The sequence below is a fragment of the Brassica napus genome, chromosome C9, assembly GCF_020379485.1.
Source record: "Brassica napus cultivar Da-Ae chromosome C9, Da-Ae, whole genome shotgun sequence".
In the NCBI taxonomy this organism is placed as follows: Eukaryota; Viridiplantae; Streptophyta; class Magnoliopsida; order Brassicales; family Brassicaceae; genus Brassica; species Brassica napus.
In genome coordinates this window covers 7165213-7190814 of record NC_063452.1, presented here as the reverse complement: position 1 = coordinate 7190814, position 25602 = coordinate 7165213, and the positions used below count along the sequence as shown (strand labels likewise).

At 37.8% G+C, this 25602-nt stretch overlaps 6 protein-coding genes and 1 pseudogene across 6 annotated transcripts; 2 read left to right on the top strand and 5 right to left on the bottom strand.

The window, feature by feature from the left end:
- The first annotated feature begins 3168 nt into the window (after positions 1-3168).
- Positions 3169-6034, top strand: LOC106362735. Its single transcript, XM_048767620.1, has 7 exons — positions 3169-3273; positions 3583-3672; positions 3760-3850; positions 4081-4169; positions 4449-4560; positions 4661-4812; positions 4983-6034. Exons 1-7 carry the CDS (start codon positions 3169-3171, stop codon positions 5070-5072), a joined length of 729 nt encoding a protein of 242 aa, XP_048623577.1. The 3' UTR covers positions 5073-6034.
- A 155-nt stretch (positions 6035-6189) lies between these two features.
- LOC106366268 lies at positions 6190-7342 on the bottom strand (annotated as a pseudogene).
- Positions 7343-9640: 2298 nt separating this feature from the next.
- On the bottom strand, positions 9641-10747 carry LOC106366269. Its single transcript, XM_013805853.3, has one exon. It carries the CDS (start codon positions 10611-10613, stop codon positions 9861-9863), a length of 753 nt encoding a protein of 250 aa, XP_013661307.2. The 5' UTR covers positions 10614-10747; the 3' UTR covers positions 9641-9860.
- A 5623-nt stretch (positions 10748-16370) lies between these two features.
- On the bottom strand, positions 16371-19718 carry LOC106357677 (putative pentatricopeptide repeat-containing protein At3g47840). The gene is made up of 2 exons (XM_013797361.3): positions 17531-19718; positions 16371-17439 (listed from the first exon to the last, which is right to left on the bottom strand). The coding sequence occupies exon 1, from the start codon at positions 19687-19689 to the stop codon at positions 17542-17544; it is 2148 nt and encodes a 715-aa protein (XP_013652815.1). The 5' UTR covers positions 19690-19718; the 3' UTR covers positions 16371-17439; positions 17531-17541.
- LOC106357678 (lipid phosphate phosphatase epsilon 2, chloroplastic-like) lies at positions 16390-17565 on the top strand. Its single transcript, XM_013797362.3, has 4 exons — positions 16390-16701; positions 16782-17007; positions 17087-17160; positions 17234-17565. The coding sequence occupies exons 1-4, from the start codon at positions 16390-16392 to the stop codon at positions 17459-17461; spliced, it is 840 nt and encodes a 279-aa protein (XP_013652816.1). The 3' UTR covers positions 17462-17565.
- A 202-nt stretch (positions 19719-19920) lies between the features above and the next one.
- On the bottom strand, positions 19921-22137 carry LOC106357676 (mannan endo-1,4-beta-mannosidase 7-like). Its single transcript, XM_013797360.3, has 5 exons — positions 21548-22137; positions 21135-21329; positions 20917-21039; positions 20606-20808; positions 19921-20517 (listed from the first exon to the last, which is right to left on the bottom strand). The coding sequence occupies exons 1-5, from the start codon at positions 21875-21877 to the stop codon at positions 20073-20075; spliced, it is 1296 nt and encodes a 431-aa protein (XP_013652814.1). The 5' UTR covers positions 21878-22137; the 3' UTR covers positions 19921-20072.
- Positions 22138-22937: 800 nt separating this feature from the next.
- LOC106357675 (GTPase ERA-like, chloroplastic) lies at positions 22938-25564 on the bottom strand. The gene is made up of 9 exons (XM_013797359.3): positions 25063-25564; positions 24847-24992; positions 24622-24762; positions 24419-24532; positions 24189-24314; positions 23946-24044; positions 23758-23859; positions 23308-23388; positions 22938-23214 (listed from the first exon to the last, which is right to left on the bottom strand). The coding sequence occupies exons 1-9, from the start codon at positions 25475-25477 to the stop codon at positions 23128-23130; spliced, it is 1311 nt and encodes a 436-aa protein (XP_013652813.2). The 5' UTR covers positions 25478-25564; the 3' UTR covers positions 22938-23127.
- Between the last annotated feature and the right edge of the window lie 38 nt (positions 25565-25602).

The window sequence follows — 25602 nt, the reverse complement described above, 5'->3', positions numbered from 1 at the left end:
GAACATTCGGTTGCTCATGTTCATACGCAAAATGGTTTGGCTGAATCTTTAATTAAGCGTCTGCAATTGATTGCAAGACCATTGATCATGAGATCAAAACTTCCAACCTCTGTATGGGGACATGCCATTTTGCATGCAGAAGCACTCATTCGGATCAGACCGAGTGCATACCATAAGTATTCCCCACTACAGTTAGCGTTTGGTCGAGAACCAAACATTTCCCACTTTAGAATCTTTGGTTGTGCGGTATATGTGCCTGTAGCACCACCACAACGAACAAAGATGGGACCACAAAGAAGGTTGGGAATATATGTTGGTTGTGATTCTCCATCAATTATAAGATACCTAGAACCACAGACTGGTGACGTCTTTACAGCACGTTTTGCTGATTGTCATTTTGACGAAAATGTATTCCCAGTTCTAGGGGGAGAAAACAAAAATGTTGGAAGTGATATAAAATGGAGTGTACCATCATTGTTATATCTTGATCCTCCTACTAAAGAGTCAGAACTAGAAGTTCGACGAATTATGCATTTACAGAGTATAGCTAACCAGCTACCTGATGCATTTGCAGATACCAAGACGGTAACTAAATCTCATATACCAGCTGCAAATGCTCCTGCTCGTATCAAAATGCCAAATGAACAAGAAAAGGAGGATGACACACGAGAGCCAAAAACACGCCTGAAGCGTGGTAGACCTGCTGGTTCTAAGGATAAGAATCCTAGGAAACAGAAGAAAGCTGAAATATATGATGCACCCAAAATAGCAGAAAATATTTTGGAAGAAATAAATGATAAGGACTCTGATGAATCAGAGCATCATGAATCGAAAGATAATCATGAGATTTCTATTAATTACATCCATAATAAAAGGATATGGAATAGAAATGAACAAAATGATCTTGATGATGCTTTCTCATATATCGTGTCAGGTGAGGTAAATGAAGATACCGATGATCCAGAACCGAAATCCATATATGAATGTCAAAAGAGACATGATTGGAATAAATGGAAAGAAGCAATACAAATCGAACTTGATTCGCTTAACAAACGAAAAGTGTTTGGATCTATTGTACTCACACCTGAAGATGTGAGACCAGTTGGGTACAGATGGATTTTCGTTCGAAAACGAAATGAGAAAAATGAGATTACAAGGTATAAAGCTCGCCTTGTAGCCCAAGGATTTTCTCAAAGACCTGGTATTGATTATGAGGAAACATATTCTCCTGTAATGGATGCGATCACATTTAGATTCCTGATGAGTCTAGCCGCTGATAAAAATCTTGAGATGCGTCTCATGGATGTTGTTACAGCTTATCTATACGGATCATTAGATACTGATATCTACATGAAAATCCCTGATGGATTTAAAATGCCAGAAGCATTAAGTTCCAAACCTAAAGAGTTATGTGCAATAAAATTGCAAAGATCATTATATGGGTTAAAACAATCTGGACGTATGTGGTACAATCGTCTCAGTGAACATTTAACAAAAGAAGGATATGTGAATGATCCTATATGCCCATGTGTTTTCATCAAGAAAACAACATCCGGATTTGTGATAATCGCGGTATATGTTGATGATCTAAATATTATTGGAACTCAAAAAGAAATACAAAAGGCATCAGACTATCTCAAAGGAGAATTTGAGATGAAAGATCTTGGACAGACACAGTATTGTCTTGGCCTACAAATAGAACATTCACAAAATGGTATATTTGTGCATCAATCCACATACACTAAAAGAGTGTTGAAACGATTTAACATGGATAAATCAACTCCTCTTAGCACCCCGATGGTCGTTAGATCACTTAACATTGAAAGTGATCCATTTCGACCACCTGAGGAAAAAGAAGAGATACTTGGTCCGGAAGTACCATATCTAAGTGCAATTGGAGCGTTGATGTACCTTGCAAATTGTACACGGCCTGATATATCATTCGCTGTTAATCTTCTAGCAAGATTTAGCTCATCTCCAACACGAAGACATTGGAATGGAATTAAACATGTCTTTCGTTACCTACAAGGGACTATTGATTTAGGCTTATTTTACCCTAAAGATTCAAATGGTCAAATGGTTGGTTTTGCAGATGCAGGATATCTTTCAGATCCACACAAAGCCCGATCGCAAACAGGATATGTTTTTACGATCGGAGGCACTGCTATATCTTGGCGTTCTCAGAAACAAACGCTTGTGGCTACCTCTTCAAATCATGCTGAGATCATCGCACTCCATGAAGCAAGTAAAGAATGTGTATGGCTAAGATCAATAAGCCAACACATTTGTTCAAGTAGTGGGATTGACAAAAGTACGGGGCCAACTATTCTATATGAAGACAATGCAGCATGTGTTGCTCAAACGAAGGAAGGATATATCAAAAGTGATAGAACAAAACATATACATCCAAAGTTCTTCTCATACACCCAAGAGCTCGAGAAGAAGAAAGAGATTGAAGTAAGATATGTCCGATCATGCGACAATGCAGCCGACCTCTTCACAAAAGCACTTCCTACTTCGGTATTCAGAAAACATGTCCATAACATTGGAATGCGTCATCAGAAGGATCTATGACTGCTCAATCGAGGGGGAGCTTACGTAGTTGTACTCTTTTTACCTAACTATGGTTTTTCCCATTGGGTTTTCCTAGAAAGGTTTTTAACGAGGCAACAAAGACGTTAAGCGAGAGCGGAGAGTGACACCGGTTCCCAAGGGGAGTGTTACGAAACTTAATTTAATACAAGATGGATGATCAAGGGGGAGTGTTATAAGATAAACTTTGAAATGATCCTCCACTCCTTTACCAACTCAAGCACTATGATCATCTACTCATCAAGCACTATGATCATCTACTCATCAAGCACTATGATCACCCACTCATTTACCAAATCAAGCACCATCTTTGATATTTTATGCATTGTTGTTCACTATAAATACCATCACTCATCTCACTATTTTGTACACCAAAAACAAGAACAAGAGTTTATAAGAAAAGAACCATTACATCTTCTTCTTCTTACTTATAATAAACTCTCTCACTTATAGTAGTGTTATTTGCTTCCTACGGGTATTAAATTCTACTCTTATTTAAATTTCTCGATACTATAAATTATAAGTTATTTCATAACAATAATTAAGTATTTAAGGTAGTTATTTAAATTTTTTTTAATGGGCCCAAATAACAAGGGCTCTGTCAGTGAAGCATGGTTTGAGTCTCATGCTTTGTCTCCTCCCCACCCATTAAAGTACAACGAGCTGCCAATTCCTTTACCTGTTTAAGAACTCACTGTCGTCTGAATACCGTGCAAAGAGGATTTTTTTTTTTTGTTGTTGTTGTTGGAAACGGCAGGCTGTTGGCTTGCAAATTCCCGAAACGTCATGATACTGCTGTCATAAGTTGAAATGGTTCATCTCTCTTTGATTCCCCTCCACAACCGTGGGCCAGCTGAAACAAACAAACTATTGGATTCCAAAGATCTTCTTCTTCTGAGTAGCAGGAGATGGGAGCATCAGATTCAACGCTATTAGGCGGACTCCTCAGCTATCAAGGTTAATCCTCACAAATTGAATTGAATTTTACAGGAAAAGGGAGGTGGAGATGTGATAACGACCATCTCTCAACGATCCGAAAGAGTGGATCCCGATCTCGAGAATCTTAAATCACTCGCCGTCGTGAGTTACTTAAGATCGGAATCAAAGGTTTTCTTTTAGATGAAAACATTTGTTTGATGGTTTAAGATTTTGAATAATATTTGGCAGAGTAGGCCAATATTGAAGTCAGCTCCTCCCAGAGAAAGTAGCTTAACGGACATCTTAGTTAGGAAAGCTTTATCGTCTTCCTCTTCAGCCTGTGAGTTTTTTTTTAATCCATCATTACCCTATCTCTTCTTTTTGTTTTTTTTTTTTCTCTAAATAATTTAATTTTAAGACAACTCTCGTTCTGTCAAAGCTAAACTATGAAACAGCTCTAGTCCTGTCTTTTCCCCAACAAAAGCCCTTTTGTTTCCGTTTTCATCATACACACCTCTCACTTCTTTCTTTTTCTAAATCTAAATTTATTGCTCTTATGTTTCCCAACAGATACGGTGGATCCTCAAATACTTGTTGAGCTCTTCTCCATTTACCGTGAATGGCAAGATAGCAAAGCTCAAGATATTACCAACAGACAGGTCTGCCCTTCTTGTTTTTTTTTTTACTCTTATTAAGTGTCCTTGGGATTCATGGACTCTGGATATTTCTGGAAGACTAAATCTATAGACTTATGGACCCCCTCCTTTAATTGAAAGAGACTCCAGGATTATTATGTTAGCTTTGTGAGCTTTACGTTCACAAGAATCTTTGCATTTTCTTAGTGAATTGCAACTAAAAATTCTGTGTGCCTCTTTCTTCTCAAACTTTGGATTCACCAATCATGGGGAAATTAAATATAACATTGTTTGTATCTCTAGGAAGATATAGAAAACAAGATAGAAGTGGCAGATGCTTTGGCTTCTAAACTTCTACAGAGGTTTAACCACTCCGTTTCTGCTATGAGGACCACTTCCCACCATTTATCTCAAGGTGCCTACCCTATATCATCCCTTGTTTCAGTGTACAAGATACATGTCCCTGACACTAGACTGCCTTCTCCACTTTATCTCACCGATGCAAATATTTTCAGTTAATGGGTTGCAGGTGGAGCTTGGGGACCTCAAAGGAAGGTTGACAGAGGTGATCAACAACTGCGATACCTTATGTAAAAGAATTAATGCTGAGGGGCCTCAATCTCTCAGGTCAACAGTGACGCCATTTACTCTTGCACCACCTGATTCGGTCAGTATAAACACTACTACTACCATGTCTTCTGAAAAAGAGGAATAAGAGTCAATACTCTGTAATTGTAGGTTGATTAGTGAATATCGGAATACATATTTTTTCTTGTATGTTTTCTGAGTTGTATGTATAATCGCTCGTTATAATAGGAAGCCATGTTTGTTTTGTAGGGAAGTTATTATATAATACGCTTTGTTTTGCCTTTGATACAAAAACAAAATCCAGAGTGGATGATGATGATTTGCAGCTTATCGACTTGAGCAGCTTTGAAACAAGAAAATGGAAAAACTTGAAACAGATTTTTAGATCCAGATACAAACAACGAAAAGGCAGATAATGATAAGACTCTTTTTTGGAGATTAAGAGTGCTGCTGAGCGTCCAAGTAACCAGCATCAACAAGCACTTTCTCCCTCCTAGTGATATCTTGCATATTTGTATTGTTTTAAGTTTCCATTTTGTACATAATGATCATATAGAGTAAGAGTTTAGCGTCTTTATGATCCATTTTGCATTCATATGTCTTAATCAGGTATTAGAGTGACTTATGGAGTGATTGGAGGTGTTTAGAGACATGAGAGTTAAAGAAAAGAAGAAAATGAAGTTTAGTTCGAGTTCAAGCCAGTTCAACTCGGGGAGAACCAGTGCGGGTTAGTTTACCCGCGTCGAGATGTCGAGAAGAACAGAGTGAAGAACTTCAACGCGGCTTGGAGCAACGCGGGGTCGAGTACCCGCTCGCACAAGCTAGAAGAGTCATCAGAAATCCAGTGCGGGAAGATGACGCGGGTTGGTGTCGATCGTCTCAACCCGCGTCACGAAGAGGCGGGACGGAGCCACGCGGGATCGACTACCCGCGCGCATGACGAGAGAGTAGCCTCGACAGTCTGACGCGGGACGAAGGCCGCGGGTTCCATTACCCGCGCGCATGACGGGAAAGATCGGCAACTGTCTGACGCGGGATGAAGGCCGCGGGTTCCACTACCCGCGCGCATGAAGCAGAAGATCAGCGAGCATCCGATGCGGGTTGTGTGACGCGGGGTATGCCCAGTCGCTCCAACCCGAGTCGATACTTTACCTTAGTCGAATTTTAATATTTTCAAGGGCTTTTTAGACTTTTTAATGGAAACCATTAGGTTTACCAAAGACATATAAATACCCCTTTGTAATCCCAAGAGGGGATCTTATCTTGTTTTCTATCACAATAAGAAATAACTTTTAGGTGAAGATCTTACCTTGATCATTTCTTCTTGTGATTTGCTTGATTAACCTGGTCATTAATTATGATTAGCACCAAATCATCATTGATTCTTGGGCTCATCATGAAGAGTATTGAGTAGTCATCTTTAGATTCATGGGCTAGGGTGATTAAGGGTGATTGGAGATGATCTAGGGTGTTTAAAGTTAGATCTACTTGTTTCCTTGCTTGTTGAGGGTTCCAAATGCTATTTTAGTCTTGATCATACTAAAATAGATCTCTAGGCATTTCATGCCCACAATGTGTATGATGAAATGCCTGAACCAACTCTTCAATGCTTTTAGCTTTTTTTACCTAAGAGATTAGTTGCTAAAGGAGTTAAGATTGCTATTGGATTTGTTCTCCATGTTTGCTTTAGTGACATTCAACCTAAGAAATTAGATGCTTGAGTTGTTTTACCAAAAGAACATTCATCTAGAGATAGAGCTTGTTTAGCTTAGTGTCTAGGCATAAGGAAAATGTTTGATTGATTATCTTACCACCCTTAGATTGAATCTACATCACCTGAGATCAAATGCCTAGCCCCATGAGTCCTTTTACTTCAAATTGAGAAAGAAAGATCATTACTTTATTGCATTAGCTTATAGTTTTTAGTTCATACAATCTTTAAAACCGGATCGCATTTAGCTTAATCATAAACTTGCATTCCCTTTGCTTTAGAATCACCTAGGATTGGTTCGAAAATCTTTTATACTACATTAATTTGATCTTAGACCCTTGAAAAGTCTTGCATCACCTAGCCATCTCCAGATCTTCATCAACCATCATCTTCACCGGCTGCTCGAACCCTACTTTAGGCTTCCACTTCAACAATTCCTTTGCCTTGCTCGCATCTCCTTTCAGATTGTCAACCTCTCTGTTGGCCTGAAGTACCTCTTGTCGATTTCCACGTGGTCTTTCCAGTTGAGCCCCACGTACCCGAAGGACACCTCCAGAAACTCCTCGACGGTGTGTGACTCCTCAGTTGCCACCACGTAGTCATTTGGTTTCTCCTGCTGCAGCATCAGCCACATTGCCTCCACGTACTCCCCCGAGAACCCCCAGTCCCTTGACGCCTGTATGTTTCCCAGGAAGAGCTTAGCCTGCAGCCCGACCTTGATCCTCCCCAAGGCACGAGTTATTTTCCGAGTCACGAAGTTCTCGCCTCTGCGGGGTGGCTCGTGGTTGAACAAGATTCCGTTGCAGGGATCTCGAAGGAGACGGCTACGTGGGACTGAGCAGCAAGGTTGTAGCCCTCGTCTGGCTTGATAACGTCGAGCCAACGGCGGAGGGAGGAGGCATCAGCGTAGTCAGTGGAGCTTCATGAGAGCTTTGCTGGCATTGTGGGGATCCACGTAGATATGGTTGATTCTCTGCGTGTTGTAGTTTGAGGATTGTCGAATCAGGCCGTGGACTTCGTAGCCTTTTCCGAGCAGGAACTCGGTCAGGTATGATCCTTCCTGCCCGGTGATCCCGGTGACTAGTGCAATCTTGCCTTGGCTGCGACGCATTGTGAGAATCGCCGTTAGGAGTTGCCACAGTTTCGGAGGCCATTGATCAGAAGAAATGTGAGAGAGAAGTGAGGTAGGTGCACGACCCGCTGTGTGTTTGATTTTTTAAAGCTCCTACCTACGTGTTTGGTTATACCTTATATAGTCCATAGAAGACGAATAGAGGTGAGAAGGTTGATTTAGTAACTTAATACAAATAATTTAATGATATATTGGGCGCCTTGCGTGTACTAAGACCATTTGCAACAATGATCCTTAGTACAAATTTTTAAGAAAAAAATTATTATAAAATTATGTGGGCTCCACTTGTGTGTACTAAGACCATCTGCAACCGAAATTATTGGGGTCGAAATTGACACTTTTCCCTAGCTGAATATACTGTGATCTCTTACACACAGGATGGACTTTAGCAATTGCCTGCTGCTTATACACATAGTTTCAAATTTCAGAATTCAAAGTGTAAGTAAATAGATAGGTTAACAGAGGAAACATAACATTAAAAAGAAATTACTAGTAAATAAGAATGGTGAGTATATTAGTGTATTTTAACAAAAGAAAAAACAACAACTAAATGACTGTAATTTAAAACAGGAGCATTTCCAACGTAAAATTGATATTGTATCTCAAAATTTATACTGCAATGTCATTGTGTTAGGAAAGTAATATTTGATGGTAGGGTTGCTTAATGAGAAATCCAATAACACCAATAGCACCAGCCGCTCGCGGTGGAAATATCATGATTGCTCCTAATTAAAAATAGTCTTCCTATAAATTACAATTAATGCAACAATCAATAACGCAACAAAAAATCAAATTAAACAATATTTAAAATTCATATCATGCAAAAGATTGATCGGCTTGATATCAGAGAATCTTAAATCTGTCAAAAGAAGGGTGAAAGAACCGACTTTTATTTTAGTAGGGCCGAGATTACGGGACTTAGTGAAAAATAAAGTCACTTTTCTTCTTAATTTTCCTGCGTGGGTGTCTGCATAAAAGTGAAAATGATTTAACTTTTCGCATTCAAAATCATTACAGTATGATTTGGTGCCAATGCCCATCAGAAAAACACGGCCGCTTCAGCAAATTAATACTACTATTCTATTGAATTTTATATTTTTTTAATCGTATAATCGAAGACTATGAGATCACTGAGATGACTTACTAGACCATCAATCATTCCCCTGAGGCATTAAGAATGAAGCTTCCTTCGATTTAAGACAATAGTAAAGATATACAATAATTAAGCATGTACCCTCTTTTCGATTGCTGCCCATCTCACTATATATTTTCCATTTACTATTGCCATCTTTAATTTCTTTAGACAACATCTAGTTTCTTCGTTACTATAACCACACCACGTTTGCCAATTATGCGCCCAAGTCTATGCTTGTTTTTTATATAAAAAAGTGAGAAAGGATTCTCATATGATGATTTATGAGAAACCCATGAACTATTAAAACATGCTTTTTAAATCTAATTTAGTTTATTTTTATCAGTAAAATCTAGTTATATAACTTAAGTATCTTAAGACATTGTATTTTGGAAATCCTATCAATAAAAATGCTCTAGCAGATATTTCTTGCAGGGTTAATTATTTCAGGCATGAGACTTTACTCGGTGTAAAAGTACAAAACGCCATCATGAACGAAGTACTATTGTGTAAGAAGAAAAACAAGTGTAAGAACTAATACAACTATTAAATAGGCAACACAAATATCATTGGTCAAGTGATTGGCTCATGTCTGAAATAAAGATGTCGAAGGCTATGCCGATTATAGGACTTGGAAACTCCCTATAAATATATTACATGTTGAGTGACATATAGGTTTAATAGTATATTTATAATGTGTAGATAGCTATTTGTTTCTTAACGCAGTTGCTGGTTATTTCTGAAGTAGCCCCGACGTTGGTTTCATGCGAAGACAAAAATACAGACCTAAATCGATTGTTTCGTGGATAACACTAGTTATTTTTTTAATTAAAATGGGGTTTTGGTAAAGCCATAATTTACATAGTTACGAAACAACATTTCTACTTCAACTTTGTATGATTAAGTGACAAGTCACTAAAACAAACAACAAGTAAATAAAAGATATATTATTATATCTTACTTGATAAGCAACTAATTACTACTGTACATAGAGAGAGCACTGATGAGATTTTTTTACACACTAGCCAGGAATATTGAAATAAGATTCCATATATGGTTAACAAAACTTTGTTTGTTACGTAGTGTTGATTCGGCTGCTACATAATAGAATCTGATGCCCCTCTTCTTCTTCATTTTTTTTTTTTTTGATAATTAGGATTTGTTGTGGACGACGACGGCTAAAGATTCTTGGCGACGAAACATCAACTGTTTGGCGATGAAAGCTTCAATCGTTTTCTGAAACTCCTCGTTGCTAAGGTTATCCTCTGCATAATTATTCATATTATCATCATCATTATTGTTGTTGTTATTAATATCATCAGTCCTAATGCACTTTTCAGTCTCCGATCTCTGGAGAGAAGAAGGTTTAGGGATGACCACATGATTTAAACACACATCGGACTTGCTTCTTCCATACTCCTTAGGCTCATCAGAAACGGGACACGTGTCCGAATCTATTTCCAAGCCGTGAGGAATATTATTTGATGAATCAGCGACCACCACCACCTCTTTGTCGTCGTAAACGATCTCCTCCGCCAACTCTTCGTCTTCTTCTTCAACGGACGGCTTGGATCTCACCAACGCCTCGTAGATTTCTGTTTCTGCGTTCGAGGGGGTGGATCCTCTGTTCTCCTCCACAGAGGACTTGGCGAGGAGGGCAACGACGATGCAGTTCCCGAAGAGGAAGACGAAGAGTGGAGTCGATATGACGCCGGCGATGCGGCGGAGGAACTCTCTGGAGATTTGGACGGCGAAAGGAAGACGCGTAAAGGTCCAGAGGATGAAGATGATGGCGACGCAGACCTCGGCGGCGCGGAAGAAACGTCCGATACTGCGGAAGCGGTTGTATCGCCGCAGCGCCTTGGCTTTCTCTGCTTTCACGTTATCGAAAGTGAACGAATCCATTTTGAGAGAGGAAGAAAGAAAGTTACTCACAAACACACGAACAGTGTAAAGAGAGATGAAAAAGGAAGAAAGGTGGAGAAAAGTGGAGCGTGCCTCTTCTCACATATCTCTCTTTTATAGACTCATGCTCATCTTCATTCCTTAGTCCTTACCATACTCTCTCCACATTTTTTAAAAAAAATTATTCAAATAATTGTCACTTTCCCTCCTTTTTTTTATAAATAAATAAATATATATATCTAACTTAGATATATACATTCCAATTATTATTCCCTCTGCTAACACCACTCGTCCCTATTATAAAATATCTATGTAAAATACCCCCAAAAATAATTAGCAGTAAAAATTCTTATACTTTCGAAAAGAAGAGGTCATTTTTTTCTCTATTTTTGATTGATAAAATTACATATACATCTCCCGTTAATCATTGCAATTTTGAGGTTGAGTTGTCCGAGTAAAAATTATTACTGCAAATATAACCAAAATAATGGTAAAGCCTCCATTCATAATTTTACATATTCATCTATCTGTAAATGGATGCGCCCTTCCCAAAGTGAAACCCTGTATCTGATGTATAATTCAACTAGCACTGCATCTGTTTCATTTCAGAGTTTTTTTTTTTTTTTTTTTGCTAAAATTTGGATTCATTTCAGAGTTCTTATAGGTTTTCTAGAACAAATTGTTTTGCTGGTTTAATGTAAATTGTGTTAAAATGTTTTTTTTTTTGAAAATAAATTGTGTTAAAATGTTCATATTTTCCATTGTCGAGATCAATACAAATGAAACTAAACGTAAAAGTAGATTACTTTTGTAAAGATAATAGCGTATGTAATATATTTTTAGTTCGTATGTAAGCATTTAAGCTACTTTATATCAAAAGGATCGAATATTAGTTTTAGCATAATAAGTATAGTAGACGAAAAAAACATAGACATCACTTTAGAACACATTGATTCTGTTTTGATCTAAACTCTAAGGTCTCTCAAAATAGAGAAGCATCTAAATGTTTAAAAACCTATTTTAGGTTTGAATAGTAACTTCAGATTTAAAAATAAAAATATGAGTTTCAACTACTCATAATATATATACATAAAATGTAAAAACAACCAAGAGAAAATTGGACCGAGCAAAATTGTAAAAGGTGATGTAACAGAGAAATCAGTGCATTTTTTTTCTTTTTTTTTGAGGGGTTTCACATGATGCTTATGGCATCCGTATAAACCACCGCTGTTAGAGTATACCACTTCGTATTTGCTTAACCCTCTTTCTCGTGCATTCCACCGTTTTATTCTTCATTTTTATATTATCTGCTTAATTACTCTATTTCTCGTGCATTTCACCGTCTCGTTTACATTATAAATACTTCCTCCTACTAAATAAATGCAAACTATATATGCCCCCTCTCATGACTTATTATCTTGCAAGGATGATCCTTAATCGTTGGCTGTTTAATGTTTCACGACAACAAGGACAAATGAGCAGGGAGATAACATTACAAGAAAACAGCGACATACTGAGGAAAAAAATCGTCGGTATGTCGTCGGAATAACGTTACACAAAATTTGGTTTCCTCGGAATATACCGACGGAATTCCGAAGATTTCATTTTTCATCGGAATGTCCGTCAGAATACCGCTGTTTTCTTGTAGTATAATTTGATTGCTGTAACAAACAAAAACAAAAATATTAGCTTGTTTACTACAAGATGTAGCATTAAATTAAGAAGTAATGTATGTCGGTGACTAGACAAAAACGGTGGGGGCCGGAGAGTTGACCGGATCGGAGAAAACACACAAGAATTAGTATTCAATGCGACGTTACAACTAAACTTACCTGATAAACTGACAAAGACTGGTTCTAATATGAATAGATTAAGTTTTCTTAACTGATTCTTGTAACGTGAAAATATTAATGTCAAGTGAGACTAACTGTTGACTCTCACTCTCATTCACTCTCTCAACAGCTAAAGAACGATATCTCGGCCGGATTGTATAAAACTTAGTATGTACTTGAAACTCATGAAGAAAGAAAAAGGTTTTTAAACAAAAAAGAAAAAAAAAAAGAGAAAGAACGAAGAAGGTTACACCCCTACTGCCTTACATGCAGAATTGACAATCAAAATGTGTTATTAAGCAGACAATTAGTATTAGACACTAGTATAGTCCTGCAGGTTTTTCTTTATCACCATCAGGGCAACAACAATAGGAAACAAAATAAAACTAGGTACAACGTTTCAACAATTTGTTTAATTTGTGATATTTATTGATCAGCTAAAACGGTTACAATACATTTTTTTACATGCGTCGACAATGTGTTTATGAATGATAACTCAAAAGAAAGAAAAAATAGAACCAATGTTTAAACGATCAGATATCCTATTGCGAACAAATGTTTAAAAAGTGTAAGTGAATTATATCCACGAACAAAGTTAAGAATGCACTAGTTTATTGGATAGCTAGGCCATGAGATCCTATTGCGAATAACCTTATCTATATACTGGACCGGCTGAAATACGTAGTCACAATAGTTTAACGATATTTATTGCCAAAAAAAGAAATAAAAACAATATTTACTGCCATAATTTTCATAAAATATTACTAGGAGTCTAGGATCACTAGAAATCTTCTAAATAATGGTCCTAATTAGGGGATACTTGTGGCTAATGGATATCACAGGCTGGATCGACTAGGAGAGATTAATATACACATAATATATATGCTTACTTTAATTAGTTCACTTTTAAATTCGTATGTAATACTATCCAAGCATCATTCTAATATCCACAGGCACACACTTGCACGCAGGCGAAGATTTGTGTCAGTATAAAATTTATAACTAGATATTGTTGTCGTATTTAACTTGGTAAAAATGAAGTACCATACTAGTATAATTCATAGGAGTAGGAAGTAGGGAAGTAGATTGTTAATTGTTTCATTGTTGAGACCCTGATTCAAAGGTTTGACCACTGTAAGCAATGTGGTCAGTGACAAAAATCATCGTGAATTTCAGGGACTATTTGGTACGACACGATACCGTATTTAAAGTCTTCTTCTTCTTTTCCCATATTTGACTCAAAGTCTTCTTCATTTTCTGGCACAACATTGTGTGTAAAACTGTACTTTTAGATTGAGTTTGTCAGAATGATAGACGCATCATGACATCTTTGAATAATACTAGTAGTAATATATAACGAAAAAATATACCCAGTTGCACAAAAAGAAAAGAAAAAATACACCCAGTTTTCACCTCCAACGACAAGACGATCTGGCGTGTGGAAAGCCACACTCCAAGTCTCCAACCTAACTACAGTTTGTAACCTCGTGTAATTTATTTTGTCTACAGTCTTACTAGGAATTTATTATTCATTTAAAGATTCTCCAATAAAAATTGACATGAAAGATCAAAACTAACTGTCATACATGACTATCATCGATTAGTTTTGGATTCGAGATTTTTGTATAACAGAGGTTCCATAATGTTATGGATAAAAATAAACTCCCATAACAATCAAAAGTGATATTATGAAGAGAGTAGAACATTCTTGTGTAAAGTAAATTAACCATGCCTTTAAGCGAGGAAACATATGGAGGTTTTGTTGTTGTTTGAGATATTCGGTGCTTTTACTATTATACTACCTCCGTTCCCGAAAGTAAGATGTTTTAGATTTTTTTCTTGTTCCACAAAGATAGATTTTCTATATTGTTAAGGTACTTTTTACACTTTTGAGAAACATTAATTAAGAATATTTGAATTGATTAAATTTCATTGGTGGAAAGTTATTGGAAAGTGTATAATAAAGTAAAAAATAAATTAAATTATAAACATTTATTAAATTCTTAATAAACGTGCATACTTTAGAAAATCTTATTTTCAGGAACAGAGGGAGTAACATTTTTTAATATCCACTATCCACAATCAAAAGCTATAATCGAAAGTCCCTTATATATTATTTGTGAAACATTACAACTTCTTTTTGTAGCCACATGTCATCAATAGGATGATTCTTAGAATTACTAGAGAAATAGGTTGATCCATCTAATTATATAATAAACTTTTTATTAAACTAACCATAAATTTATTATTAATGTCAATTATTATTTCCTTAAATAAAGATTACGGAATTGCCTAATGTGGGTAAAGTATATATGACAATTAATGATTTTGAATAAAAAAGATGTGATAAAAAAAATGTATCTTCTATCAAATTTGTTTAATTTAAAACTATTAAAATAACTTTAAAAAAAACAAAATAACCATATTATAAAAATTTAGATTTTTCTGTATATTTTATATTTTGAATTTTAAAAAATGACTATAAATTACTAAAATTGTTAAAAGTCTCACATTCAAATTTTGCGATCCATGGTTTAAAATTTTTGTTATGACAAAATACAAATGATTACAAAATCATATAAGTAAAAGTCTAATTTAATTAATCATTAACATTTAAAATATATATGTATATATATATCATTCTAAATTAAACTATAAACCATATTGAATAAATAAATATTTTAGTTTCAAAATTTACTTTGAATAATTTTTTTGATAAAAGTTTTGAACTAACGTTGATAAATTTTTTTAAATCATCAATTACTAAAATTATTAGTCCCACAACGAAAATTTTGTTATCAGTAATTTAAAGTTTTTGCTATTAAAGATACACATGATCAAAAAAAAACATATGAGTAGAAAACACCATTAAAAAAAAATAGACATTAATATTAAAAATATACTATGCATGTTAATATCATTTAAATTTAATTACATATCCTATCAAATTTAAAAAAAAATTGTTTGTATTAATAAAATTGATTTATACGTTCTCACCAATTTTATTATATATGTAATAGTTACTGACTTTTAATTATTTAATATATATTTATTATTTCATAATATGTAAGAACATATAATACCTAAAATAATTTATATATATAATTTTTATTCCGCGCAAGGTGCGGGTCTTAATCTAGTTGATTATTATTTTTGGATAAAATAAATAGTTTAAAATATAGTAATGTGAGTTAAACTGGAAAACTTTTACGTGCGAGAATCTATTTACACATCAGCATGAATATATAAAAACTATAAAAGATAACCAAGAATATATTTATAAGTATACGTATATTAATTTAATTGGTCAAATGTTTTTGTTCTATTTTTATTTTATTTCCCAGTGCCAGTGCAAAGCTTGTTAAGCATATTATATTCGACCTCCAATATAGATAAACTTTTCATATTAGGATATCAAAATAATTTTTATTTATCACATGTAGTGAGTGTCTAGAAAAATCGAAAATAAGCAACAAATGTTCCGAAACGATGAGACATTAATAATATTCTGAAGCATAAACGACGTGTACACGGCCTTCACACCGTTGATGCATTATTTTCGTCATATTCGAGTTTCAGCAATTCAACTTGCCAGCACCCATATTCATCATCAATTTTCATTTTTCTCTTTTCATTTTCCCCCATATCCATTGGCTTAATCAAAAGGAACAAATTCCTTCCACATAATCACAAGAAGCAAAGTAGAATCTTAGTGTTGCATGAGTTTTTAATGGGCCTAATTTATGAAAATGAGGGAAATAGGCCCATAATGATGACTATAGAGATATGGGCTTTTGACGATCAAGTATGCCCCTTTTAAAAGGAACATGAAAATTACAAACACGTTCGCAGTAGAGAAGAAGAGTTGATGTTTGTACGATGGACGTTTAAAAGGTTCTTACTTCTTATAGTAACCGGTTTTGACTTTTCTTTTCATTTTGGAAATGGCATTGGCAGCAGCGTCGTCATCTCTTGCTCTCTTCCACAAACCTACCTGCAATTTTTATTTTCAACATTCATCTGATCCAGCTTACACTAGTTCCGCTCGATATCAAAGATGTAGCTTAATCTTTCCTTTGAATAGGAGGAGTCTTTGCTCTTTCTCTGCCCCTAAAACTATGGCCTATTTAGTCAAAACTCATGCCTTGAGAGACGGCGAAGAAGAACGGTTTGAGACGCTCGAGCAAGATGCTTTCATTAATAATCCGTCGAATGATTTGGTCGGTGTTGGGATCAACGCCGCCGCTAATCGTCTGGTTGGTATTCGAATTCTCTGTAGCACACAAAAATGTTTTGACTATAATGAAACATTACAATCTCTCTGTTTAAATGGCAGAGCAAATGGGTTGTAGCTGCTCTGTTTGGATCAGTTCTGCTTCTAAGACATGATGGTGCATCCTTGTGGGCTGTCATTGGCTTTATTTCCAACTCTCTGCTTTCGGTTACTCTAAAACGCATACTTAACCAAGAGAGACCGGTTGCAACATTGCGTTCTGATCCTGGGATGCCATCCTCTCATGCTCAATCCATTTCTTTCATCTCTCTCTTTACCCTCTTCTCTGGTTAGCAGCTACTCAATTGTTTCTTCTTTGCATTTGGTCAAACTCTCAAAGATGATTTTACTTTTATGTTTCCCCCCAGTTATGGAGTGGCTTGGAACTAATCCACTCTCTCTGTTCCTTAGTGGCTTCATCCTCGCATTGGCTTCTTACTTTGTAAGTCTCTCTCTCTCTCTCTTCATATCTATAGCACGAAATATACACGCACACTCATGTTAATTTTATGCAGACATGGTTAAGGGTGTCTCAGAAGCTTCACACGACCAGTCAAGTGGTGGTGGGTGCCATCTTTGGTTCTGTTTACTGCACCTTATGGTACATCACTTGGAAATCACTTGTTCTCCAAGCTTTTGCCTCATCATTCCCAGTACAGATAGCCGTCTTTACGGTTGCTGCTGCATCTGCCTTAGGTTCTGCAGTTTATGTGCTACTAAACTGGTCCAAAGAAGACAGATGACATGTTAAATGCTTTAATAGTATTCCTTTTGATTCCACATTGTCTGAGCTACATAGTAATCACCCTTACCACTTAAAGAGTTAAGGATCACAAATTTGAGTCGACTCAAAAGCTCCCTTTATTGCACAATCGTATCTATGAACTACTAATTCCAAGATACTGTATATATCTTCACATTGTGGATGAGACTGACCACCAGATGCAAAAGCTGAAACCTGATCCTTGATCAAAATCGAAGACCATCCAGGCTCTTTCATCACGCCTTTTGATTTCATACTCTTCCTTACAATCGCAGCCTCTTTCCACTTCCCTGTGCTCGAATATATATTAGCTAGTGTTACGAGCGCAGTAGAAGAAGTAGGATCCAGCTCCAATATCCTCTCCGCCGCTCTTCTCCCACGTTCAATGTCTCTTTTGGCCGTACACGCTCTGAGAAGCGTGGTCCAGACCACGTCATCCTTCTCACACGGCATCTCATCGATCATCTTCTCTGCTTCGCTTAACCGCCCTGCTCGGCACAACAGATCAACCATGCAACCGTAGTGTTCCTTGGCTGGACTCATGTTGTACCTCTCTCGCATCACGTTGAAGTAGTGAAAACCGAGGTCGAGCTGTCCCGAATGAGCGCAGGCGTTGAGGACGCTGATGAAAGTCACAGCGTCGGGTCTGAAACCAACGTTTAGACTCTTCTCAAACAGATCGATAGCTTCTTTGCTCTTTCCATGTTCTGCATATCCGTTGGTCATAGCTGTCAAAGCAACAATATCAGCTATGTTCGTTTCTTCAAATACCTTTGAAGCTTCTGCGATGCTTCCACATTTCGAGTACATAGTAATCAGCGCACTGCGTATTGTGGGGTTCTGTTCTAAACCGAGGTGAAGTGAAAGCGCGTGGACTTGCCTGCCTTGCTCAAGAACAGCCATGTTTCCCGAAACGCTCAGCAAGCTAGCGAGAGCGAAATCAGTAGGCTTTGTCCCTGATTGTCTCATCCATGAGAAATACTCAAAACCTTCTTCTACAAATCCGCCTTGAGAGTACCCTCCGATGATCGTGCTCCACGAGATAATGTCTCTGCATCTCATTCCTCGGAACAGAACAGAAGCAGAGTCTAACTTCCCACATGTTGAATACATCTTCATCATAGAGTTGATAACTGACAAAGAATCAACTATCCCTAGAGAGAAAACATTACCGTGGATCTGCTCTCCCCAAACGAGCCTAGAAAGACTCGCGCATGCAGCGAACATGGACGCAAACGTTTGTTCATTGGGAGATACTTCAGAGTTTCTCATCTGTAAGAATGTGTTCACAGCGTTTTCTTCTTGGCCTATACGGCTATACGCAGTGATAAGGCTTGTCCACGAAACAACATCCCTCTCACTCATACTCTCAAACAAACGCAGCGCGTCTGCCATTTCCCCACACTCGGTATACATTGTGAAGAGAGAGTTAGCCACGCATAGGACGGCACCGAAGCCTTTCACAATCACATGAGTATGAATCCCCTGTCCGTATCTGAGCTGACGCAAACAGGCACAAGCCTTCAAGGCAATGGCAAATGTAAACGTATCAGGCAGTTCTCTGAACCTCGACATCTCCGAAAAGTAACAAAGCCCTTCCTTGTGGCGACCAGCGTGAACAAGGCCCGTTATGATTGTTGTCCACGTCACCGTATTTTTAAAATCCATTTCACTGAAAACTCTGCAGCTCTTGTCGATCATTCCGGTTCTCTTGTACAAATCAATTAAAGCACTTCCGACGAAGACAGAGCTGAGCAGAGAAGTTTTCTCCGCAAAAGAGTGTAAAGATTCTCCAAACGAAACGTTGGAACTTTGACCGCAAGCTTTGAGTGCAACACTCAGCACGTGGGTATCTGCTGAGACGCGAGGATCGACGTGCATTGCGGAGAAGAGAATCAGCGCTTCGTCGTGGTTTGAGGCAGCTACGTATCCCTGAATGATGGCTGTCCATGAAAAGACGTCTCTGTGCGGCATTTTGTCGAACACTTGGCGAGCATCTCGCAGATTCCCCGAATCAATGAGTTGTCGAAGCTGGTAATTCGTATCGAAAGAAACCGCCTGAATTGGGATACGGGTTTGGTGCACAAACTTGTCGACAGGTTTCTCAAGCAATGAAACCGAAGCTGTATAAAACTGTCGGAATCTACCGCCATTTCTCATCATAAGCGGGTGTTTTGTTTTAGTTTTCTTTACTCCTGGTGTAAACATTTGACTAGACGACGGTGGAAACCCGCCGCACAGTTTCCAACTATTTTATGAAAACGACACGTCGTACTTAATTTCACATAATGTGGGTGTTTGTTTTACTCCTGGTATGAAAACATTGACAAGACGTTGGACGATGGAGGTGACCCGCCACACAGTTTGAAACTATTTTACGAAAACGACACGTCGTACTTGATTTCGCAAGCACCATTACCAAAAGGCAAAAGCTGTCGGTTTGAAGATTCAAAGTTTTTTTTTATTATTACTAAACTACTAAATAAGTAATAGTAAAGCATCACTATTCTATCACTAATAACATTCGTTGGATCGTACGATTTCGAAAACAGAAGTAAACACTATTACAAGAAGACTCTATTTGCATGTGGTCAATTCGGAATATAGTGACCTCCTTTTCCTACTGGTCCATATCCTCTGGCTCTCTTCCATTTCTCCACATTGATCATCCTCGCGAAGATTTTGCGAATCAAAGTCAGCTTCCGCGACTGCTGAGCGATGACGTTAACCGTCGAGGAGCTTTGGCCGAGTATGATCCCATACCCATCTTGAAAATTATCCATTCCGTTGCCCAAGAGTTGCCAGAACAGTCCTCCCGCTGCGGCTCCTCCTCGTTTGGCAGACTCGTAGATCTTGGTATACACGGTGTTGAAGACGACGTCTCTCTGCGCGGGAGAGTAGCCTGCTTTCTTAGTTGATTTACCGAACTCTGCTAAGATTATGGGTTTGCGGAGAACGTTCTGAGCGTCTTGGATGTGTGCGTCCAGCCATTTGTTTAAGAACTCCATTTGGAATTGCTCGCTTGCGTCTATAAACCTGAAGAAACAAAAAAAAAGCGTTGAAGAAGTGTTTTTTTTTCTCTAACTGACTGGGTCTAAAGACACATTTATGGGGGCATTATTACCATTCGTCGGGGTAAGAGTGAGCAGTGACGAAATCAATTCCCGGGATGCGGTTATTGGCGATGAAATCTGTTCCAAACTGGCCTGGTGGGTTCAGAGTCTTGCTTTGAGGTGAGGACTGGCCGTAGAAACCTTCGAGGCCAGCTTCAAGCAGGTGGTTGCTATCTAGTGATTTCACATGAGCAGCCATTTCAGTAATCCAAGCCTGTTTTATAATTTAAAAATAAAACAAAACCAACAAGTTAGATCAACCAAAAACAAAATAAAGACTATACAAGTTATTATAGGTTTGAAAATATGTTTAGGTGAAAACCTGAATGGTTCTTCCGGTTGGATCTGAGGGGCAACGAGGCTCATTCATGAGCTCCCAAGCCATAATTGTTGGGTCATCTTTGTATTGAACTTTTGTGAAAGTATTGAATCTGTTCAGCACAGCCTGCAGTGGATTTCAAAAAGGCTTAGCTGAGAAAGCCATCACTTCTTTTTCTTTTTGCGTTGGGTTGAATGGTATAAAAAGTGAGGGAATGAAACCTTGATATGGTTCTTGTAGAAATCTTTAACAAGAGAGTCTGTGAAGAAGTCGTCTTCAGAAGATACAGGACGGCCTTGGCTTCTAGCCCAGTCCACATATTGCTTCTTCCCTCCAAAGCTCACGTAGTTATTAGCAAAGCTCAGTATGATCTTTATACCATTCCTTCTTGCTTCAGCTATCGCAAAATCCAAACCCTTTTCACCAGAAAAAAATATCAAATCTTTAGAAAGAAACATGGACAGAGAATCTCAAAACTTGGTCACAAGATCCTCAGACTAAAAGAAAACCTAAATAAGACTAAACAGAGAACCTCAAAGAGTGAAACATAAACTGGTTTGATCTTTATAATTAACTGTGTGAGAGAATTTAATCTCTGATATAAGCACACGTGTTCTTAGTCTAGTGGCATTACCTGAAACATATCCTCGTTGTAAGAGCCAGGGGAATACTGGAGAGGCCTGTAACCGCCGTCACTGAAAGCCCAGGTTCGAGCTACGGTCAGACCATGGCTAGAGGCCTCTTGGAAGGCGGCAGAGATCTTAGGCCTTTGGATTGGATCGGAGGCGACGTACATGAGCCAATAGGCATTGAAGCCGTTAGCGTAATAAGGATAGCCATTGAGGCTAAACTGAACACCTTTGGTTCTTACAAACCCATCCCTCGAAGACGCATCAGCTCCTAGCTTCAAGTAGCTTTGTTGGATCACGATCGATAGGAATATAATCAGACAAAAGGGCTTCATTCTCTCTTATTTTGTTCTTCTTTGTAGTTGTTGTGTGCTCTCTTACACTCTTCTTCTCTCTTGTCTTAAAGTAGGTATTTATGGACACAAACTATAACCGTTTTAGAGCATTAATCTCATTTAAGAGTCTTAAACACGCATATTCATGTATTGGGAATATATATATGCAATTTACGAGTGGTTGATTATTCGGTGGAAGTATTTCTCAAAATTCAAATTGTTATACTATAAGGAAAATAATGTGTGACAATCTCAAAGTATCAGTTAAATTTACACTTTGAAAAGGTGTTTAAGTAGGAAGCAAAGCAGGTGATTCCGCTAATTCTGGTCCCAATCAAGGCTAAGAAAGTTCGAGTGAGACCCACTTAACACGCAAGCGTAACCGTATTCATGCATCACTGCTTCAGTATCGGATCACGTTACACATGGCAGCATTTCGTAGGCTGTTATGGCAGCAACCCACGCGTCTTCCCATTCATGGATAGTATTCAGACAGAGCCCTCTAACTTTATTTGTTTCTAATTTATGGGTCGGCAACTCTACATTTTAATTTAAAGGCAGAGGCGAAAGAAATAATAAAGAAGGCTCACGTGCCGTTGTTGCTCTCTAGAGTTTTCATTTGGGTTGACGACAAAGCAAAAGTACATAAATTTATTGTCTCTCAGTTAAATTGTTTGTTAAGCTCACTCTCAACACTTTAGCAGCCAGAAGAGGCATAGGCGCAATAAGCGGATCTAAACCCAACCAAAAACAAACACTTCACTCTACTATTTATCACCGGCCACAAATCACGTATGTGCGGTCCTATGTAGTTGGTTGTCTAAACATTAAAAAAAAATTGTTCATAAACTTGTACACCACAATTTTTGATCTTTCAAAATTTTAATATAAATTTTGGCGTTTAAAGCTAATGTATTATGAGCTTTAGCCCATGACAATAACAACTTTAAGAAAAGTAAAATTTACCTACTAATTGTTTATATAGTAGGTTGAGAGACTACTATATGTGATTATGAAATAAATATTCGGTGGTTAGTTTAGTGGAACAAAACAAAAGAAGTAAAACGAGTTTTAATTTTCCTGGATTGAGATTGAAAATAAAAGCTAACCTGAGGCTGAGCCGTATCGGTTAAATACAAACAAAACAAAATGGGGAAAAAAAGCTGACCGAGCCCTACCATTTGCTCTTTCTAATCTTCTTCATAATAGCCCATTTGAAGGCAACAGATCACGACACACTACTTACTTACTTACATAGCTCTGATCTGTCCTCCATATCCATAGTACTTGAGAAGTCCCTCATCTTGTCTCCAATTCTCTTTCACTTTCACTTCCACCTTCATTCCCCATTTAATTCGTAATCAATCGTGTACTCATTGGAAATTTATACATGTAATCAATTATAATACTCTATGAATATTTATAAGCACCTCAAGGAAGACTTTTTTCTGAAGGAAATCTTCAATGTCAAGTCGAGCAGCCGTTGCTAGCGTCTTCAAAGCTTTCCCTTCCTATATAGTATCACATTGAACCACATTTCAGCTAAATCAGCCAGCATTAAACTTGTCTTCAGTTGAGACCCTACTGATCTTTGAGCAAAACAACTAATAAACCCAATTTGCAGTTTCATCAATCATTTACATGGTGTGGATTTTATTATGACTGTCCACAAAATCAATTATTGGAACCCAGTTCAGCTAAATTAGTCAGCTTATAAACCCAATTTGCAGTTTCGTCAATCGTTTACATGTTAGTATGCATTTTATTATGAATGTCCACAAAACCTAGCCACAAGCATTTTATATTGATAGGCCCAAAACCAAGGATTGCTCAATGCAAATCAGCATTTACCGTTTGGATGTTAAGAGTTGTATACTTACTTTTCCTATAAGGATGATCTTCTGTGAATTTTTATCCACTACTACTTCCACTTGAATAAAATCTTTTGCAGCTGGTCTAGTTTTGTAGCTCAACACGTTCACCTGCCATATCGAAGAGAAAAGAAACCAGGTTTTGAAAACATGACTCAAGAGAGAAGAAACCATGTTTAAAAAACTTGCCAGTTTACCTGGCATGAATAAGGAACTTCATTTCGGTACTGCATAAATATCTTCTCTCTAACGATCTCAGCAACAAAGAATCTCTCTGGGTGCTCACTCACAATATCCTACAAAGCCCAATACCCGTAAAAACATTAAGGAAGCAAATTGTTGCATGTGCAAATACAAATACACCTCACAAATATTAAGCAAATTAGTCAACAAGCTCTGCTCTAAAGCAAAGGAGAGAGTTTATTTTTTTCCAATAATACCTTGGGATAATAAGGTGGGCCAAAGGGAAGTTTGGATAAGATCCACTCTTTCACATCCTCTACTCCATGTCCGTACTTTGCGCTCACAGGTATAACTTCATCAACATCAGTAAATTTTTCATACCACTGCAAAAGAGTTGCAGCGTCTATTAAGCAAAGAACATTCCCATGACTCCACCTAATATCCATCTCAAGTTTTATAGTGAAACAACTACACACGAGAAACTAACCTCGAGTTTCTTGGCAATCTCACCAGGTTTAATGAGATCTTTCTTGTTCATAACAAGGAGCATGGGTGGCCTCTTTTGGAGGTCTCCCAAGCCCTCTTTCAAGACTTGGTCTATCTAGCACATAAACACAATCCAAAACTATGAGATGGAATACTCAAACTTCACTTAAGAAAAAGATAATAATCAGAGAAGCAGCATAATACATTAGCAGGCGTTTTACAAGCATCAACAAGAATGACAACGCAGTCGGCGTTGATGGCAGCGTCACGGACATTCTTCATCATCATAGTGTCTAACCTATGCATCTTCTTCTCGATTACACCAGGCGTATCATAAAGTATCATCTGTGCAACACCAAGATTGCTTCTTAATATTCTAATGTATATCAAATTCCAGAATCGTTTTTTATAAGAGAAAGGATTCAAAACCTGATAATCAGGGGTAGAGCAGATACCGAGAATCCGATGCCTCGTGGTTTGAGGCTTATCAGTAACAATGGAGATCTTCTGACCAATCATTTGATTCGAAAGCGTGCTTTTCCCCACGTTCGGCATCCCAACCACCGCCACGTATCCTACACACATCATATCCTAGTCAGCAACGAAACTAATCTTCCTATGAGGAATAAACGGAGGAAAACTAACCGCTGCGATGATTAGTATGAGGAGGAGTGTGGCCAAGCTCCTCCATCTCGTAATCGTCGAGCAACGCCATGTTTCTGTCCGGCTTCACGCTCAACGAGAGCAGGCTCGCCTCTAGCTCTTCTTCTTCTTCATCATCATCATCTCCTAATTGTCCTTGCTCAACCTCCGTTTCGCTGAAGCTTCGTTGTTGCCTGATCCACAGCTTCTTCGAGGAGGCGAGTTCCGTCCGAGGATCGCCGTAGCTGATAGCGGTAGTATTGTTCTGCGCTTGAAGATGCGATTTGATCAGTCTCCGCCGACGACGAGTGTCGATGTTGTGATGATGTGGAGAGAAGTTAGGGTTCTCAACGACGGAAGTAGAGAAGAATTTGTAGCGGGAAAGAGTGGGTGGAATATTCGGAGAGGCCGCCGCCATTGTCGGATTTGTCTTTTTTTTTGAATCGATAGCTCTCTCACTGGTTTGTGAGATTAGCCGAGGAACGATATGTGATCTTCATACGACGCCGCTTTTACTTTTTTTTTTCTATTTCTATTTAGTCC